The following is an 18794-nucleotide window of genomic DNA, read 5'->3' on the forward strand; positions in this document are numbered from 1 at the left end:
TGGGGCCTGGGGGAGAGAGCGTGATGTGGGGCCTGGGGGAGAGAGCGTGATGTGGGGCCTGGGGGAGAGAGCATGACGTGGGGCCTGGGGTGAGAGCGTGATGCGGGGCCTGGGGGAGAGAAGGTGATGTGGGGCCTGGGGGAGAGAGCGTGATGTGGGGCCTGGGGGAGAGAGCGTGATGTGGGGCCTGGGGGAGAGAGCATGACGTGGGGCCTGGGGGAGAGAGCGTGATGTGGGGCCTGGGGGAGAGAGCGTGACGTGGGGCCTGGGGGAGAGAGCGTGATGTGGGGCCTGGGGGAGAGAGCGTGATGTGGGGCCTGGGGGAGAGAGCGTGATGCGGGGCCTGGGGGAGAGAGCGTGATGTGGGGCCTGGGGGTGAGAGCGTGATGTGGGGCCTGGGGGAGAGAAGGTGACGTGGGGCCTGGGGGAGAGAGCGTTATGTGGGGCCTGGGGAGAGAGCGTGATGTGGGGCCTGGGGGAGAGAATCCCAGTGAGTGAATTTTAGGAGGAAGCAGTTTTGGAGGAAGTAAATTCGATTGGCTAACTGGCAGCCTGTGGGTTGGTCAGGGACAGTGTTCTGACTGACAACAGTCAGCAATTGGTTCCTGCCAGCTGTTATTTTCAGAGAGAACCTGTCAGAAGCCACTAGACCCCGGAAGGAAAAGGACCCGTGCTTCTCCCTCTTGCTCACTTCAGCCATTATCACAGCGGTCTACATCCCACCCCAGGCAGAAGTGAAGAAGGAGCTGGACTAACTGCACACAGTTATAAACAACTACAAATCAGAACACCCGGAGGCCTTGTTCATCGTGGCCGGAGACTTCAACAAGGCCAACCTCAAGAGTGCACTGCCAAAATACCACCAGCACATCTCCTGTCCCATCAGGGGGACAACACTCTTGACCACTGCTACTCAAAAATCAAGGGCGCCTACCGTCCCATCCCCCGACCGCACTTTGGGAAATCAGACCATAAGACGGTGCTCCTTCTCCCGGCTTACAAGCAGAAACTCAAGCGGGAGAACCCAGCTAAGAAGGTTGTGCAGTGCTGGTCCGAGGAGACAGAAGAGCTCTTACGTGACTGCTTAGAGACAGTGGATTGGTCCATATTTAAGAACTCAGCGACTAACTTAAATAAGTATGCTACCACCGTCACAGACTTCATCAGCAAATGTGTGGACGACTGCGTGCCAAAGAAAGCAGTACGTACGTTCCCCAACCGGAAACCATGGCTCAACCGCGAGATTGACTCCCTACTGAAGGACAGATCTGAGGCGTTCAAGGCAGACGACCCTGTCCTATACAAGAAATCCAGGTACGACCTCCGCAAAGCCATCCGAGATGCCAAGAGAGAATATCAAACTAAGCTAGAGTCACAGACAGACTCTCGGCGGTTGTGGCAAGGACTAAACAACATAACGGGCTACAAAGCGAAGCCGAGCAGTATCTCTGGCAGCAGCGCACCCCTCCCCGATGAACTCAATGCATTCTATGCTCGGTTCGAGCAGATAACCAACAATCCGCTATCGAGTGCCCCAGCAGCCCATAATTCACCCATACCCACCATCACAGCTTCCAAAGTCAGATCGGCCTTCCTGAAAGTGAACCCACGGAAGGCGATGGGCCCGGACGGGATCCCTGGTCGTGCACTCAGAGCCTGCGTGGACCAGCTGGCAGAGGTGTTTGCGGACATCTTTAACCTATCCCTACTCCACTCCGAGGTCCCCACCTGCTTCAAGAAGACCACCATCATACCAGTACCAAAGAACCAGGCAATGTGCCTCAAATACTACCGTCCGGTGGCCCTGACTTTAGTCGTAATGAAGTGCTTTGAGACGTTGATCATGAAGCGCATCACCTCCATACTCCCGGAACGCCTTGATCCATTGCAATTCACATACCATCGCAACCGGTCTACATCAGATGCCATTTCCCTGGCCCTACACTCATCCCTGGAGCATCTCGACAACAAGGACTCCTACATCAGACTCCTATTTATTGACTACAGCTCCGCCTTCAACACCATAATCCCAGCCAAGCTCATATCAAAGCTCCAAAACCTAGGACTTGGCTCCCCACTCTGCAACTGGATCGTCGACTTTCTGACCAACAGACCACAATCAGTAAGAATGAACACCAACACCTCCTCCACAATAGTCCTCAATACCGGGGCCCCGCAAGGCTGCGTACTTAGCCCCCTACTCTACTCCCTGTAAACACGACTGCGTGGCAAAATTTGGTTCCAACTCCATTTACAAGTTTGCTGACGATACGACCATAGTGGGCCGGATCTCGAATAACGACGAGTCAGAATACAGAAGGGAGATAGAGAACCTAGTGGAGTGGTGTAGGGATAACAATCTCTCCCTCAATGCCAGCAAAACTAAAGGGCTGGTCATCGACTTCAAGAAGCACAACAGCGCCTATACTTCCTCAGGAAACTAAGGAAATTCGGCATGTCCACATTAACCCTTACCAACTTTTACAGATACACTATAGAAAGCATCCTATCTGGCTGCATCACAGCCTGGTATGGCAACTGCTCGGCCCAGGACCGCAAGAAACTTCAGAGAGTCGTGAATACCGCCCAGTCCATCACACGAACCTGCCTCCCATCCATTAACCCCATCTACACCTCCCGCTGCCTGGGGAAAGCGGGCAGTATAATCAAAGACCCCTCCCACCCGGCTTACTCACTCTTCCAACTTCTTCCATCGGGCAGGAGATACAGAAGTCTGAGAACACGCACGAACAGACTCAAAAACAGCTTCTTCCCCACTGTCACCAGACTCCTAAACGACCCTCTTATGGACTGACCTCATTAACACTACACCCTGTATGCTTCATCCGATGCCAATGCTTATGTAGTTACATTGTATACCTTGTGTTGCCCTATTATGTATTTTCTTTTATTCCCTTTTCTTCCCATGTACTTAATGAGCTGCTCGCAGAAAAAAACTTCTCACTGTATCTCGGTACACGTGACAATAAACAAATCCAATCCAATCCAATCCAATCCAATCCAATCCAATCCAATCCAATCCAATCCAATCCAATCCAATCCAATTTACCTGCTGTCTCGGTGAGGCTGCAGCGACGATCATCACAAACTGAAGCAAAAGGAAGAACCCGACTGAAGGCCCAACCCTGAGAAAGAAACTAACTGGGAAACACCCGTCTGAATCAGAGATCCTTATCCTGTTATTTTATTATATTTTCTTTACCTCTCAATCACCCTTTCCCTCTGGGTTTGTTGTCAGTGTGTGTGTGAGTGTGTGTGTGTGCATATGAGTTTGTGTTCGTGTGCGTCTGTGTGTGTGTCTGTGTGAGTGTGTGCGCGTGTATGACTGCGTGTGTCTGTGTGTGTGTGATTGTGTGTGTGTGTGCGTGTGTGTGACTGTGTCTGTGTGAGTGTGTATGTGTTTGTGTGAGAGTGTGTCTGTGATTGTGTGATTGTGTGTGAGTGTGTGTGTGTGAGTGTGTGTCTGTGTTTGTGTGTGAGTGTGTGCGTGTGTGTGTATGAGTGTGTGTAAAGAGAGTGGGGGGGTTAGAAACGGGGAGGGGGTTGGGTACAGTGGATAGTCAGTTGTATTTTTTGTCTATTTAATTATAATCACTGAAAATATTATAATCATAATAAGGACATAAGAACTAGGAGCAGGAGTCGGCCATCTGGCCCCTCGAGCCTGCTCCGCCATTCAATTAGATCATGGCTGATCTTTTATGGACTCAGCTCCACTTTCCGGCCCGAACACCATAACCCTTAATCCCTTTATTCTTCAAAAAACTATCTATCTTTACCTTAAAAACATGTAATGAAGGAGCCTCAACTGCTTCACTGGGCAAGGAATTTCATAGATTCACAACCCTTTGGGTGAAGAAGTTCCTCCTAAACTCAGTCCAAAATCTACTTCCCCTTATTTTGAGGCTATGCCCCCTAGTTCTACTTTCACCCGCCAGTGGAAACAACCTGCCCGCATCTATCCTATCTATTCCCTTCATAATTTTATATGTTTCTATAAGAACCCCCCTCATCCTTCTAAATTCCAATGAGTACAGTCCCAGTCTACTCAACCTCTCCTCGTAATCCAACCCCTTCAGCTCTGGGATTAACCTAGTGAATCTCCTCTGCACACCATCCAGCGCAGTACGTCCTTTCTCAGGTAAGGAGACCAAAACTGAACACAATACTCCAGGTGTGGCCTCACTAACACCTTATACAATTGCAACATAACCTCCCTAGTCTTAAACTCCATCCCTCGAGCAATGTGGGACAAAATTCCATTTGCCTTCTTAATCACCTGTTGCACCTGTAAACCAATTTTCTGTGACTCATGCACTAGCACACCCAGGTCTCTCTGCACAGCAGCATGCTTTAATATTTTATCATTTAAATAATAATCCCTTTTGCTGTTATTCCTCCCAAAATGGATAACCTCACATTTGTGGGGTTAATAAACAGTCATTTGGGTTTACATTTACAAACCCCGTGCCTGTGGTCAATGGAACTCAACCAAAGGCACGGACGGGCATTAATATAAATCTAACTCCCCCTTTGTTGTGTCTGTGGGGCAGGTGAGGCTGGAATTGACTGCGTACCAGTCCAAGGGGTGGTGACAACACCCTGACCCACTGTCAGAGTGGGGGTGGGGGAGTGAGTGAACAACCCGAGATTGGGAATGAGTCAGACACACACAGACCCTTTTACACGCTCATGATTATTTTTATTACTCATTTAAAAAAGATTAAGTTTTATGTGTGATCAGCAAGTTGTTTCTCTTCATCAGAGTCAACCACTTTTTGAAATTGATGTATTTTTCTGAAATCGGCCCCTTCAGTGAGTATAAATATGCCCCACCCACCCACGCTGAAAGGTTGGACAAGGCTGTTCTAGCAGGATTTTTGTGTTTAAATATATTGAACAAGGTTTTCTCACCTGTAACAGGATGATCTGATTAATCTTTTCATCCTTAGTGTGCAGATCTAACTGTTTGTATAAGTAACGATTTACCACACCGTACTGACAGCTCAGGCTGCCTTTCAATGCCGTGTTCTCTTCCTCCTTCGAGTCTTCATCCTCTGCCTCTTCATCTTCCTTCTCATCTTTCTTAGGTGGGGTCTCAACAATATCTTTCCGAGCCTAGAAGTTCAGAGAGGACAAAGACCGATTATTCTCAATCCCCTTTTTCCATCATTGAGTGTTGATGCTTCGCAACTTAATCCATATCCTCCTCACCTCTCCCAATAGCTCCTCACTGGCTCTAAAGACAGGCATTTGACACATTGCCAGGCATTGTGCACTAGAGGAACCCTTCAGTTTGTGATACTGGCTGGAAGTGTCCTTTTATCTCAATCAGGAAGAAATGTACACTCTGCTCTCTGTCTCTATGACAATCAGAGACATAAACCTACACCCAACCATTCAGTGTTACAGTAATAGAACATAGAACAGTACAGCACAGAACAGGCCCTTCGGCCCTCGATGTTGTGCCGAGCCATGATCACCCTACTCAAACCCACGTATCCACCCTATACCCGTAACCTAACAACCTTAGTTTAACCTTACTTTTTAGGACACTACCGGCAATTTAGCATGGCCAATCCACCTAACCCGCACATCTTTGGACTGTGGGAGGAAACCGGAGCACCCGGAGGAAACCCACGCACACACGGGGAGGACGTGCAGACTCCGCACAGACAGTGACCCAGCCGGGAATCGAACCTGGGACCCTGGAGCTGTGAAGCATTTATGCTAACCACCATGCTACCGTGCTGCCCAATGAGCTGTGATGTGGAGATGCCGGCGTTGGACTGGGGTGAGCACAGTAAGAAGTCTTACAACACCAGGTTAAAGTCCAACAGGTTTGTTTCAAACATGAGCTTTCGGAGCACGGCTCCTTCTTCAGGTGAATGGCGAGGTATCCTCGCCATTCACCTGAGGAAGGAGCAATGCTCCGAAAGCTTGTGTTTGAAACAAACCTGTTGGACTTTAACCTGGTGTTGTAAGACTTCTTACAGTAATGAGCTGTTCCACCATGACAGCCATGTAACCCTGGCAATTCTGTCCCAAATAACTCGCTTCCTGACTACCCAAAGCCTGTTCACCATTTACAAGGTATAAGTTAGGTACCTGATGGAATACTCTCCACTTTCCTGGATGAGTGCGGTTCTGACAACACTCAAGAATCTCAACACTATTCAGGACAAAGCCGCCCACTTGACTGGCACCCCAATCCATCCCTTTAAACATTAACGCCTTCCACTACTCGCGCACAGGGGCAGCCGTGTATACCACATACAAGATTCACTGCAACAACTCCCCAAGCTTCCTTCGGCAGCATCTTCCAAACCTGTGCTACAACTCAGAAGGACAAGAGCAGCAGACATATGGAAACATGACCAAGAGCAAGTTTCCTCCAAGCCACACACCATTCATGCACTGTGTTGGAACCAACAATTCTACGGACACGTGCTTGTAGGATTAGAATAGCGGTTTTAATATACTCACAACAGAGCCAGCCGGTTAGCCATTGAACTTTCGGTGAACTGGCCGGCTGACCATGTGGCACTGATCTTTATACAGCAGCTCCAGGGGGAGGAGTCCTGGGCGGAGCCAAGGGAGAAGCTCAGTACAATTCTCGCGCATTCCCAGAGCTACTCCCCCTGGTGGTCAGGTAGTGCAACTGCACTTACAATATAGACACATGTATACACAGATTATAATCCGGTGTGAATCACATTCACCACACACTGTTGCTGTGTAAAAATCCTGGCAAGCCTGCCCCAGCAGCACAGTGGGTGTACCTACAGCTGTAGCAGTTCAAGGCGCCCGACAGCGCTCACCTCTACCTTCTTGAAGACAATTAGAGATGGCAATAAATGCCGAGCTTTCCAGTGACACTCACATCCGAGATTAACATAAAGTTATTAGGAGAATCGAGACTGCGTATTCTAAACAACATACTTCTATATCTCTCTTGCTGTGTTTATCTTTAATATAATTATGTTCTAAGCTGCAGTTCCAATATTTGGAGACTCTCTCTGGACATTCTGTAAGTGTTATGTCTCTGAAACCGAGGACCTCCAGGTCAGCCTGTGCTACAGGTATTCCCAAATATAAAGCACCACGTTAGAATCTCCGAGCCCACTGGCATATCTTACTTTCAGCGAGCTCAACGCTCGATTAAATCTCACTGGCAAAAGGGAAGAATACCTTCAGGTCAATCAGTTCAATTGTCCTCTGCTGCGTGATCTTCCTGAGAAGCTCCAACTCCTGGCCACTGCGTTCCCTCATTGGGTAATTGGTCACCGCCAATCCTGAAAAGAAGGCCTGAAGAGATACAAAGAACTTCAGAGATAGCGAAAAGCCTCCTTCTGGTACCGTGACGCTCCAAGTTGAGCCTTTCTCCCCGTTACTCTAACCCTTCCTTCCTGCGGCCTGGGCTCAATTTCAACCCTGACCCTACAGCTTTGAAACAATTAACTGCTGAGTTTCAGTTCATTACCTCCAACGTTCGACCCTTCACAGCCATATTGTCCCAGCATTCTCTCTTTATCACCTCACAAAGGTACTGGTTTGCAATGTTTTCCATCTCAATTGTCTCACGAACCTATGGGCATGAATTAAACTTCACTCAGTGAACGGGTCATCAGAATTTTCCATTGTGCAGGGGACACATTGCAGAGTAAATGGCAGTTTCATCCATCCCTGCTGAAGTTTCCAGAGCGTTGGAAATGCTTCTCACCCAGGGAAGCCATGCAAACCTACCCAATGATGCAGCACTTCCATCGTAAGGAGAAAGCTAAACAATTATCTAACTTGTAGATCTGCTGACACTTTAACCAGGGGCCGGATGCAATAATAGTGTGATGTAGAGGGACAGGAAAGAGGATGGTTGCTGATGGTATCACCAAATTCAGAGGAAAGTTTGATAGGTGGTGACAGAAGCAAGTGAAGGATGAAAGCGACAGATCACAGCCTGAGATTTACTGAATATTTGGACCAGTCAGTAAAGATTTCCAGCTCAGAACATTCAAATGTGTTGTCACTCCAACTTTTATACTTTTGACTTTATAAGATGGTGCAAGCTACCAGTGCAAGTTAAACATTCTCTTGTTCTGTCTCCAGACATGTTTCTGACCTCTCTGTGAGCTGAAGACATGGGTACGAGATTCTCCGTTCTCGACACCAAAATCATGTTCGGTGATGGGGCGGGAAATGGGCTCCGACGCCCAAATCGGGGCCGGCACCAGTTTGATGCCGATCAGACATGCTCCGCCCCCTCCGAAATGTCACGCAGGCATGCCGTTTCAATGGTGTTGGTGCGTCATCGGCTGGCCCTCCCGTGATGCTCCGCCCCGATGGGCCAAGTTCCCAATGGTGCGGGACCACGTGTGGTCTCAGCCATGTGGGAACCCGCCTTGGCGGCTGCAGACTGTGACCAGTGCTGCCACACTCGGCTGGGCTCCCTGCCACTGGCTGGGGGGTTTCTGCAAGGGCTGGGGGTACTGGTGGGGTGTGACCAGGGTGTGACCTGGGAGTGGGCTATGGGGTCACTGATGGCGGGTTGGGTCGGCACACGGCCGGCGCCATGTTGTATGGCGCGACCACTGCAGGCCGCCAGCCGTGCGCATGCGCGGCCCAGGTCCCGGCCATTTTTGATGCTGAAGGCGGGAGTTTCACCCGATGCCAGTGCTAGCGCTCACCGGTACTGGAATTGGCGTGGGTTTCACGATGATTTGGATTGTAAAAGACACACATACTCCGCTGGCGCCGCCAGTCAGCCGCTGAAACGGAGAATCCAGCCACAATATCTGCAAAGCTTATAATAATAGCAGTCCAGAGTGGAGCTTTTGCTTTGGGAAATGGAGTTAAATTAGTTCAGCAATCAATATGCTCTGAAAGCTTGTAAAACCCATTTACTTCATCCAATCAAAGACAAAATTGTCAATTAATGATAATTAACCTAAAGGTCAGTTTAAGGGCATCCCAGAGCATGCTACATTGTTATGGAGATGGATGAAACTGAGGAAAGTTCCCTGGTTTCAATTGATCTGGGCCTTGCTGGGAGAGGTGTTTAGTTGCAGCTTGGACCTGGTGCAGTTTGCAGCTTACTAAAAGTTAGCCAGAGTAAATTAGTTAGATAGACCTGCATTGTAATCAGAGTTAAAAAAACTAACATGGTGGAGGCTTAATCTCAGTTTGAATCTTGTGAGAGAACACAATCTGTTAAATTGTCTAGCTTGAAGCTAGTGGGAGAATCTGCAGTGGCCCTCACTGTCAGCTTTTGCAAAATCAGCTGAATTAGTTTGGAAGAATTGAAAATTAACCAGGATAAGGGACTTCCATAATCAAGTTATGGTAAATGTACATTTGACCTCTTTGGATAGTTGGAATTGAGGAGAATTCTCCAGAGCACTATCCATACTGATGGATGGTCGCGACAGAAATTAGTAACTTTCAGATTGATTTGACTTTGGAAAGAATTCTTGGCGGAAGATGTACACCTGAGTGCACAAGGTGCATAGTTATAAACCATATTGGAAAATTAATAATGCTTGTTTTTACAAGTCTTTTCTACCCATTAAAATTTGTGTTTTGTTAAAAAAATAAAATTTTGTGGCATCGTTCTATTGGTTAAAACAAGTTATTTGGACTTTTAAATGTTACCAGTCCTTCAGTGGATCATAAAATCTCTCATTCTCAACACATGTAACCATCTGGCAACTAAACATTTAAAATCTGAATCAGCGATATTCACATTAAATCTGAATGATCAACTCACCATCCTGACTTAGAAATATCTTGGCTGTTCCTTCACTGCAAATAGACACATCTGACTTGTATATTTCAGAGCCCACTGATCACATAACTAGATACACAACTCAAATAATCAGACATACAAAACTCAGAGATGAGATCATTATTGCACATAACCCTTCACTTAGTTTTTAATTTAACTTCTTCTGTAATGTATACTTTTCAGACTTAAGTTTCTATTGCAATAACTTCAAGTGGATTATTGATAATTATCTCTGATGAATAAGTCACATAAAAGAGGGCAGCAGGCACATTGCCACTCCTAGTTCTCTACCATATACCATCCTGACTTGGAAATATATCTGTGTTCCTTCATCGTCACAATCTCAAAATTCTGGAATACTCGACCTGACAGCACTGTGGGAATGTCTTCATCTCAGGGACTGCAGTGGTTCAAAGAAGGTGGTTCGTCTGCTCAAGGACATTTAGAGATGGCTAATAAATGCTGTCTTTGCCAGTGATGCTCACATCCAATGAATGCATAAACAAATTGCTGAATTTCACCAAATGTTCCTGTCATAAAGGGTTATGCAGTAATCACAATTCATGATGGTCTTACTCAGGAAAATCAGAAAGAATACAGGTTTCAATATTTCAAACTTGTTCCTTGTTGGACATTAAATGAAGATGGTAGCCAGGAGGTGGAGATGCCGGTGTTGGACTGGGGTGGGCACAGTAAGAAGTCTCACAACACCAGGTTAAAGTTCAACAGGTTTGTTTGGAATCATTAGCTTTCGGGGTACCTCTCCTTCCTCAGGTGAGTGGATGAAAACCTTGCAGACTCACCTGATGAAGGAGCTTCAGTCCGAAAGCTAATGATTCCAAACAAACCTATTGGATTTTAACCTGTTGTAAGACTTCTCACTATTAAATGAAGATTCAGTAGAATGAGACAGATTCCCCTTTGCAGCAAACACAAAGCTCACATTCATATTATGTCCTTCATACCAAGTGAGTCACGAGGTGAGGTGAGGTGAGGAGGATGCCAAATGGGAGGTAGAAAATATTAGAATCACAGATTGAAGGCAATCAATCTTTGCAAAGACCACCAATTGTTGTGGAGTTTCCCAAGATAATAACCCACCGCTGTCCAGGACGCCCGCCTGGGTTTCAATGTGAAAACACATCAAAGTGGCCACATTATGTGTAAAGTAAGGTTGTTATCACACTGTTAACAAAGATTTCAGGGCAGCACGGTGGCCTAGTGGTTAGCACAACCGCCTCACGGCGCTGAGGTCCCAGGTTCGATCCCGGCTCTGGGTCACTGTCCGTGTGGAGTTTGCACGTTCTCCCCGTGTCTGCGTGGGTTTCGCCCCCACAACCCAAACAAAATGTGCAGAGTAGGTGGATTGGCCACGCTAAATTGCCCCTTAATTGGAAAAAATAATTGGGTAATCTAAATTTATAAATAAAAACAAGGATTTCAAATCAAGAAGCAAATGCTGATCAGATTATTTGACTTTATCCATTCAGTGTCACTACAACAACATTCTCTATGTTAAAATCTGAGCAGAGATCATTGTCTCTGAGACTCACCTTGGCCACCTTTTCCTCTCCCTCACCGTGCAGCCGTTTCTGTTCCTTCAGATCAAGGTTAAACTCATGCTTATCTAATCGCTCAATCTCAGGTACAGTCTCATTTTCCAATATCATCCTCTTTATCTAAGGAAAATGAAACAGATATCATTAACTGTGAGAGTTAGTTAGTATAACACCCCTCCCACTGGTATCCAGTGTCATTTTGGTTCCCAATTTGAATTTGGTGCCCTAGTTTCTATGGCTTCTGATTCAGGAAGTTGGGTCAGTAAACAGTTCCTAATCCATCAACAAGATCGTCAGACTATTCTCTCCAGTAACGGCTGAAAAAGTGCCTAGAAATGAGAGCTCACCTTGGACACAGCTACAAGCTGGCTGCTTCAAGTGTATCATTGACAGACAGTTCTGACAGATCTATCATGTAGGTGAAGACAGAGATTTCAGCACTGTGTCCTGATCTATGCCATGACCAGGGCTAGACAGCTATTGGCCCACAGTGAGCTAGAGAGGAATCGAAGGCAAAGACTTTGCAATGGCAACTAAAACATTTAAAATCTGAATCCGGGATATTCACATTTAATCTGAATTACCCACTCATCATCCTGACTTGGAAATATATTGGCTGTTCCTTCACTGTCGCTGGGGCAACGCCCTGGAGCTCCCTCCCTAACAGCACTGTGGGTGTACCTACACCTCAGGATTTCAGTGGTTCAGGAACACGGTTCACCATCAACTTGCCAACAGCAATTAGGCACGGCAATAAATGCTAGGGTAGCCAGTGACACCCACATCGCGCAAATTAATTTTAAAAATTTGCACTAAAGTCTAGATATCCGATTGGACACCAGGGGCTTGAATGATGTACCCAAATGGCAATGGGGAAACCAACTGCTGGCCAAAGTCCTTGAATTACTCAAAGCAATTCCATTATCTTGAGGCATTTGTTTTGCAAAAGTAGGAGTGAGAATAGGCCTGACCAATCAAATACAATCATTCTAATCAACTTCACTCTCCCTTCCTATCCCTATATTCTCTCAGTGTTCAAAAGTTTATCTGAGTTTTGAATATATCCTGTGACTGATCACCCACAGCGGCTTGGGCAGAAGATTCAAAAATTCACAACACTTTGAGTGAAGAGGACGGCACAGATTCTGCTCTGGGTCACATCGAGGATGCTTTCACATGCCAGCCTCCAAAGTAGCTGCACTTTGTGGCTGTTTTGGTGGATATCAAATATAAAGAATGAAACGCAAATTAGTTGAAAGCTCCAACGTGAATGTGTAAGTTCCTCACCGTTCCACGAAGCTTTTTGATTCCTTGTTTCAGTTTAGCTTTAGCTTCTGCATGCTTGCGATTGTCCTTTTCAATTGCCTGGAAAAACACAGGAGTTCAATAATCACATCCTCACCCATTACTAACCAGCCCCCAAGAACCTCACGCTGATAACTTGTACAATGTCCCAGAGTGTTCAACATCCAATGCTTGTGTAAAGTGAAGAAATATTATTTTTCCATATTACTGTGATACACTGAGGGGAAGGAGGGGGGGGGGGGGGAAGAGTGTGTGTGCGTGTTTGTGTGTGTATGTGTGTGTGTGAGAGAGAGACTAGTTTAATTAAGCTGAAGATAGTTAGGCTGTAAGGTTTAAATCATCAAAAGGGCTAGATGTAAAGACAGGCTTTGAAGTGGAGATGGCCAAGCTAAGTTGGGTTACAAGTAAATACAACCTGAGTAGAAATTTGCATTAGGGGATAAGTGAGGATTTGGATTTTAGCTGTTCAATTTCAAAGCAAAATATAAGGGAGATTTACAATTGGCAAAGATCATAAATGAATAAAGCAAAGTTATTACGTTTATTTTACCCAAAAGTAGTTGCCATTATGAAACATGAAAGGTTTTTATGTTCTAGGAAAGCTAACTTTCAAAGAAGGGTAAGAATAATGGGTTTAAAGATGAAAGAGAAGAAACATATTTGAGGAAAGATTAAAAGCTGTGTTCGGAGAAGTGGCCATATGAGATTCTGAAAAGTGTGCTGTGCCAAGGAAAATCTGTGAAAGAAGCAAAGGGAGCCATCTGCAGAAACACCAGAGGTGTGACTGTTTGTTCCAGAAAACAGGGTTTGCTTTAAAGCCTTGGATTGCTGAGTGAGAACGAAAGAGAAGTCCTGTGAAATACCTCCCTGATAGCAACTAAAATTTTTATCGATTAAATGTTTATTGAGAATGTTGCCTAAAAGGGAATGATTATTTGTGAGTATAACTAATTGGAAATGTTTGTAAGACTAATTCTTAATGGTGTAAATTTAAAATTTCCAAAAGTGCTATTGGAATTTTAAAACATTTATTTTTTATTTTTTTAAATTTAGAGTACCTAATTATTATTTTTTTTCCAATTAAGGGGCAATTTTAGCGTGGCCAATCAACCTACTCTGCACATCTTTGGGTTGTGGGGGTGAAACCCACGCAGACACGGGGAGAATGTGCAAACTCCACACGGACAGTGACCCGGCGCCGGGATTCGAACCCGGGTCCTCAGCATCACAGTGCTATCCACTGTGCCACATGCCACCCTCTCTATTGGAATTTTTAGACTCGTGTCTTATATATTTGTACACTCTCGGAACAAAATACAAATTGCAAAGCGTTGTGATAGTTGTCCCAGGTTCCCTTTGGGATTCGGTCACCCTGGCAATTAGCAAATAGCATATCATAACAGTAATACAATCTCTTGTCCTTCCCCCTCGTGGCTATGGTAGTGTAAAGATAGTAAACCAGAGACCCAGATGAAAAATCCAGACAATGTGCGTTCAAATCGACCAGGAAACTTTGAGATTTGGAAATGTTTTTTTTAAAGAAACAACCTAGAAATAAAATGCTGGGGCAGAATTATACATTTTCCCCACTGGTGGGTTTGTACATATCTGCTGGGTGCCTCATGTCCGGTGTGGATCTCAGTGCGGTGGTTAAATAGCGGGAAAGGCAAAAATTGAGATTTGCGGCAGGTGCAAATCAGTTTGCTATCTAACCAGCCCATTCCAGATGGTACTGGATCAATCTGGTATACAGCCAGTCAGAAACACCAGCTGCTGGGCCTCCCACTATTGGGCACATTTCTGCATCATTTCATTCTTACAGAATGTCCGGAAACAGAGGATTGGTTTAGATAAAGAAGGCCTTTTGGATCGCCTCCTTCACTTCAACAGGCAGACATGAGCTTAGCTTGACCACTAAATCCAGAACTTACTTCTGCCAACTTTGTTTCCAGCCAGGTTGATTCTGAGGATCCGCCGACATCGGTATTTTGGAAGCTCCTGATGGAGCTGCTGATGCTTTGGCTGCTCCGAGAGCTGGCAGAGAATGTCCCAGGTGAGAGATAGGAAGCCTGTGATGCGATTGACTAAATTACAGGGAAAAGGTTTAGAAGCTGTTGCACTCAAATGGGCTGTCCCCACTAAAACAAAAGACACCCAGCAAACATACATTTATATCCAGTGCTGCTTTTCATCTTCTGAACCAACATCAGAGGGAAAAAGGAATAGATTAGCCAATCGGTTATCTTGTTGCTGTGTGCTGCCATGTTTCAACAGGTAACAAGGATTTTAAAATTCCCTGGAAATTAAATTCAATTAATCAAACCCAGAACTCAAAGTTGGCCTCCGTAATGAAGACCAGGAAATTATTTGTTCTAAATATCCATCGGGTTCACCAATGTCCCTTAGGGAAGGAAATCCGTCATCCTAACCAACACAAGAACATACGAATCAGGAGCAAGAGTGGGCACTCGATTGATTATGATCCTGGCGCCTCCCCCAATGACCCATCACCCCGTCGTTTATCAAGAATCAATTTCCTTATCCAGTCTAGTCCAGACACCAGACCCACAACACTGTGGTTGACTCTCAGTTGCCCTCTAAAATGACCGAGAAAGACACTCGGTCCAAGGGCAATTAGGTGTGGGCAACAAATACTGACCTTGCCAGTGACACCCACACCCCAGGAAAGAATTTGAGAAACCTCCAAGTTGACCTGAGGCTGTGGCCGTTATATACGTGCAGGCTGTTCTCTTTTCCTTCTGTAAGAATTTTACAAGTGCTTTCTAGACGTTAAATTGCTATTTTCATTGTAACTGTGGTACACGGTTGATGCACCATCAATTACCACAAAGATGAGAGTAGTGGAATAATCGACGTTATTGAGCAAAGATGTTGTGCCTCCTGTAGCTGGAACCAGAATGGCTGCAGCACCGGCGAGCACACACATTTATACTCCACCTACTGGGCGGAGCCAGCAGGCAGGGATTTACCCTTGTACCGCTAATATATGTGTCTTACCGTAATACATATAATACAGCTAGTGGCGACTACCACAACGGTTTGCCCAGGAAACCCATGAATGAATGAATGATTAATCTATTTTTTACCCGGTAGTGTTAATTGCTGGATCATTGGGCAAGATACCATTTTCACTCCAAATACTGCTTGCCGTGGGATCTGTAATTTCAAGCTGAGGACAGACACCCGACATATTGGGGGGACTTTCCTGGGCCGGGCAGTTTACATTTGCACAGGAAGACGGTTGAGTGGACGCTGAACTCAAGGTTTGAATTACAGCAGCAGTGCGTTCAATGATGGTAAATAAATCTAAATCACAAACTGTTGGATAGACAACAGGCTGATCAGCATATGCGAAGCGGACAGCCGGGGGGGTGTAACTGTGCAAGACGGATAGTAGCAAAGGGCACCGTAGTGAATCAAGAACCCATTGTACACTCTGCCAACGTCACAAGGCCATGCCCTTTATTTCTGAAAATCTGGTTTTTCCTATTTTAAAATGCTAGATATTGAAACAATGGCTGCCACAGATAGACTGACCCAAAAACACTTGGAAATACACAATGGGCAAAGTATTTCAAGCCAGACAGCAGACACTGCAGAGAGATTGCAAGTAGGTTTTCAGTAGAGAAAACAGGCTGAAAGTTTGGCTCTCTCCATTTTGAAACAAGTGTATTAACCAATTTGTTCTTTCTTTGACTCTTTGGATATTGTTGGACGAGATGACAGTGCAGGGGAACGCAGTGGTACCATCTGCCATGCTGAATTGTCCCTTAGCATCGAAAAGGTTAGGTGTAGTTATCAGGTTACGGGGATAGGGTGGGGGCATGGACCCAGGTAGGGGGGGTGCTCTTTCAGAGGGCTGGTTCAGACTCAATGGGCTGAATGGCCTCCTTCTGCACTGTAGTGATTCTATGACCGGCACAAGAAGGAGGAGGAAGAACAGCAGAGTTAGAGTGGTAGGGAGTTCAATTGTAAGAGGAGCAGCAGGCATTTCTGTGGCCTCAAAAGAGGCTCCAGGATGGTGTGTTGCCTCCCTGGTACCAGGGTCAGGGATGTCACTGAACAGCTGTAGGGCATACTGAAGGGGAGGGAAAACATTCAGATATCGTGTTGCATATTGGTACCAATGAGATAGGCAGAAAAAGGAATTAGGTCTTGCAAACCAAATTTAGGGAGCCAATTCTGAGAGACAGAATTAATCTGCATTTGGAGAGGTAGGGATGAATCAAGAACAGTCATCATGGTTTTGTTAAGGGGAGGTCATGTCTGACAAACTTGACTGAATTTTTCAAGAGGTGACCAGTTGTGTAGATGAGGGTAATGTATTTGATGTGGTCTACTTGGGCTTCAGCAAGGCCTGTAATAAGGCCCCACATGGGAGACTGACAGCGAAGGTCAGAGCCAATGGGATCCAAGGAAATTTGGCAAACTGGATCCAGAATTGGCTGAGTGGCAGGAAGCAGAGGGGGATGGGTGAGGGGTGTGTTTCTGACTGGAAGCCTGTGTCCAGTGGGGTCCCACAGGGATCAGTGTTGGGGTCCCGCAGGGATCAGTGTTGGGGATAGGGATCAGTGTTGGGGACGGGGATCAGTGTTGGGGTCCCACAGGGATCAGTGTTGGGGTCCCACAGGGATCAGTGTTGGGGTCCCACAGGGATCAGTGTTGGGGTCCCACAGGGATCAGTGTTGGGGACAGGGATCAGTGTTGGGGTCCCACAGGGATCAGTGTTGGGGTCCCACAGGGATCAGTGTTGGGGCCTTTGCTGTTTGTGGTTTATATAAATGATTCAGACATTAATGTAGGAGGGTTGATCAGTAAGTTTGCTGATGATACAAAAATTGGTGGGGTGGTAAATAGTGAGAAGGAGAGCCTTAGATTACAGGAGGATATCGACGGGCTGGTCAGATGGGCTGATCAGTGGCAAATGGAATTCAATGTGGATAAGTGTGAGGTGATGCACTTGGGCAGGACAAACAAGGCAAAGGGAATACAGGATAAACAGCAGAACCCTAGGAAGCACCGAGGGTCAGAGAGACCTTGGTGTACATGTACACCAGTCCGTTAAGGTAGCAGAGCAGGTGGATACAGTGGTTAAGAAGGCAGATGGTAAACTTGCCTTTATTAGCCGAGGCATAGGGTTTAAGAGCAGGGAGGTTATGTTGGAACTGTGTAAAACGTTGGTTAGACCACAGCTCGAGTATTGTGTGCAGTTCTGGAATCCACATTATAGGAGGAATGTGATAGCACTGGAAAGGGTGCAGAGGAGATTTATCAGGATGTTGCCTGGGCTGGAGAGTTTTAGTTATGAAGAGAGTTTGGATAGACTGGGATTGTTTTCCTTGGAGCAGAGGAGACTGAGGGGGGACATGACTGAGGTGTATAAAATGATGAGGGGCATAGATAGAGTAGGCAGGAAGAAACCTTTCCCCTTGGTGAAGGGATCAATGGCCAGGGGGCATAGATTTACGGTAAGGAGCAGGAGGTTTAGAGGGGATGTGAGGGAAAACCTTTCACCCAGAGGGTGGTGGGAGTCTGGAACTCGCTGCTTGAAAGGGTGGTGGAGGCAGAGACCCTCAGAACATTGACAAAGTATTTAGATGTGTGCCTGCGATCCCAGGGCAGACACGGCTATGGGCCACGGACTGGGAAATTGGATTTAAACAGTTAGGTGGTTGTTTTTGACTGGCGAAGACTCGTTGGGCCGACTGGGCTTTTCTGTGCTGTTGACTTCTCTGACTCTCAGAAGAGCTTTTTCAATTGGCTCCTTATATTTGGATTTGGAAAAGGCATATCCTTGTGAAAAAAGACATTTAAACCTTTATTGTGAACAAAAAGGAGTTTGAATAAAGAGGAGCCAATAATCCCTTCTCACCTGGTCATAACAAACTCAACTCAATGAATGGAAATCGAGTGTGGGGCAAATAGTCTCACCTCCTTCTGAAGGGCAATTAGGGATGGACAATAAATGCTGTCCTAACCAGCGACGCCCACGTTCCAATAATTAATTTTTAAAAAGTTGACACACTGGGGAAGACCAGCATTATCCCTGGTGTTGTTTAGGGTAAGGATCCTTCATCAAAATCTGCTTCCCAACCAAACTCTCGGCA

The 18794-nt window shown here is 46.1% G+C and overlaps 1 protein-coding gene across 1 annotated transcript in view; it reads right to left on the reverse strand.

Annotated features, from left to right (window-relative positions):
• cfap43 (cilia and flagella associated protein 43) overlaps window positions 1-18794 on the reverse strand; it is a 273825-nt gene that overhangs the window by 83265 nt on the left and 171766 nt on the right. The window contains 6 exon segments of the mRNA XM_038822192.1: window positions 4936-5139; window positions 7213-7329; window positions 7505-7609; window positions 11356-11481; window positions 12649-12726; window positions 14598-14750. Coding sequence (XP_038678120.1) covers window positions 4936-5139; window positions 7213-7329; window positions 7505-7609; window positions 11356-11481; window positions 12649-12726; window positions 14598-14750 — 783 coding nt within the window.

Source organism: Scyliorhinus canicula, chromosome 16, assembly GCF_902713615.1.
Source record: "Scyliorhinus canicula chromosome 16, sScyCan1.1, whole genome shotgun sequence".
Lineage (NCBI taxonomy): Eukaryota > Metazoa > Chordata > Chondrichthyes > Carcharhiniformes > Scyliorhinidae > Scyliorhinus > Scyliorhinus canicula.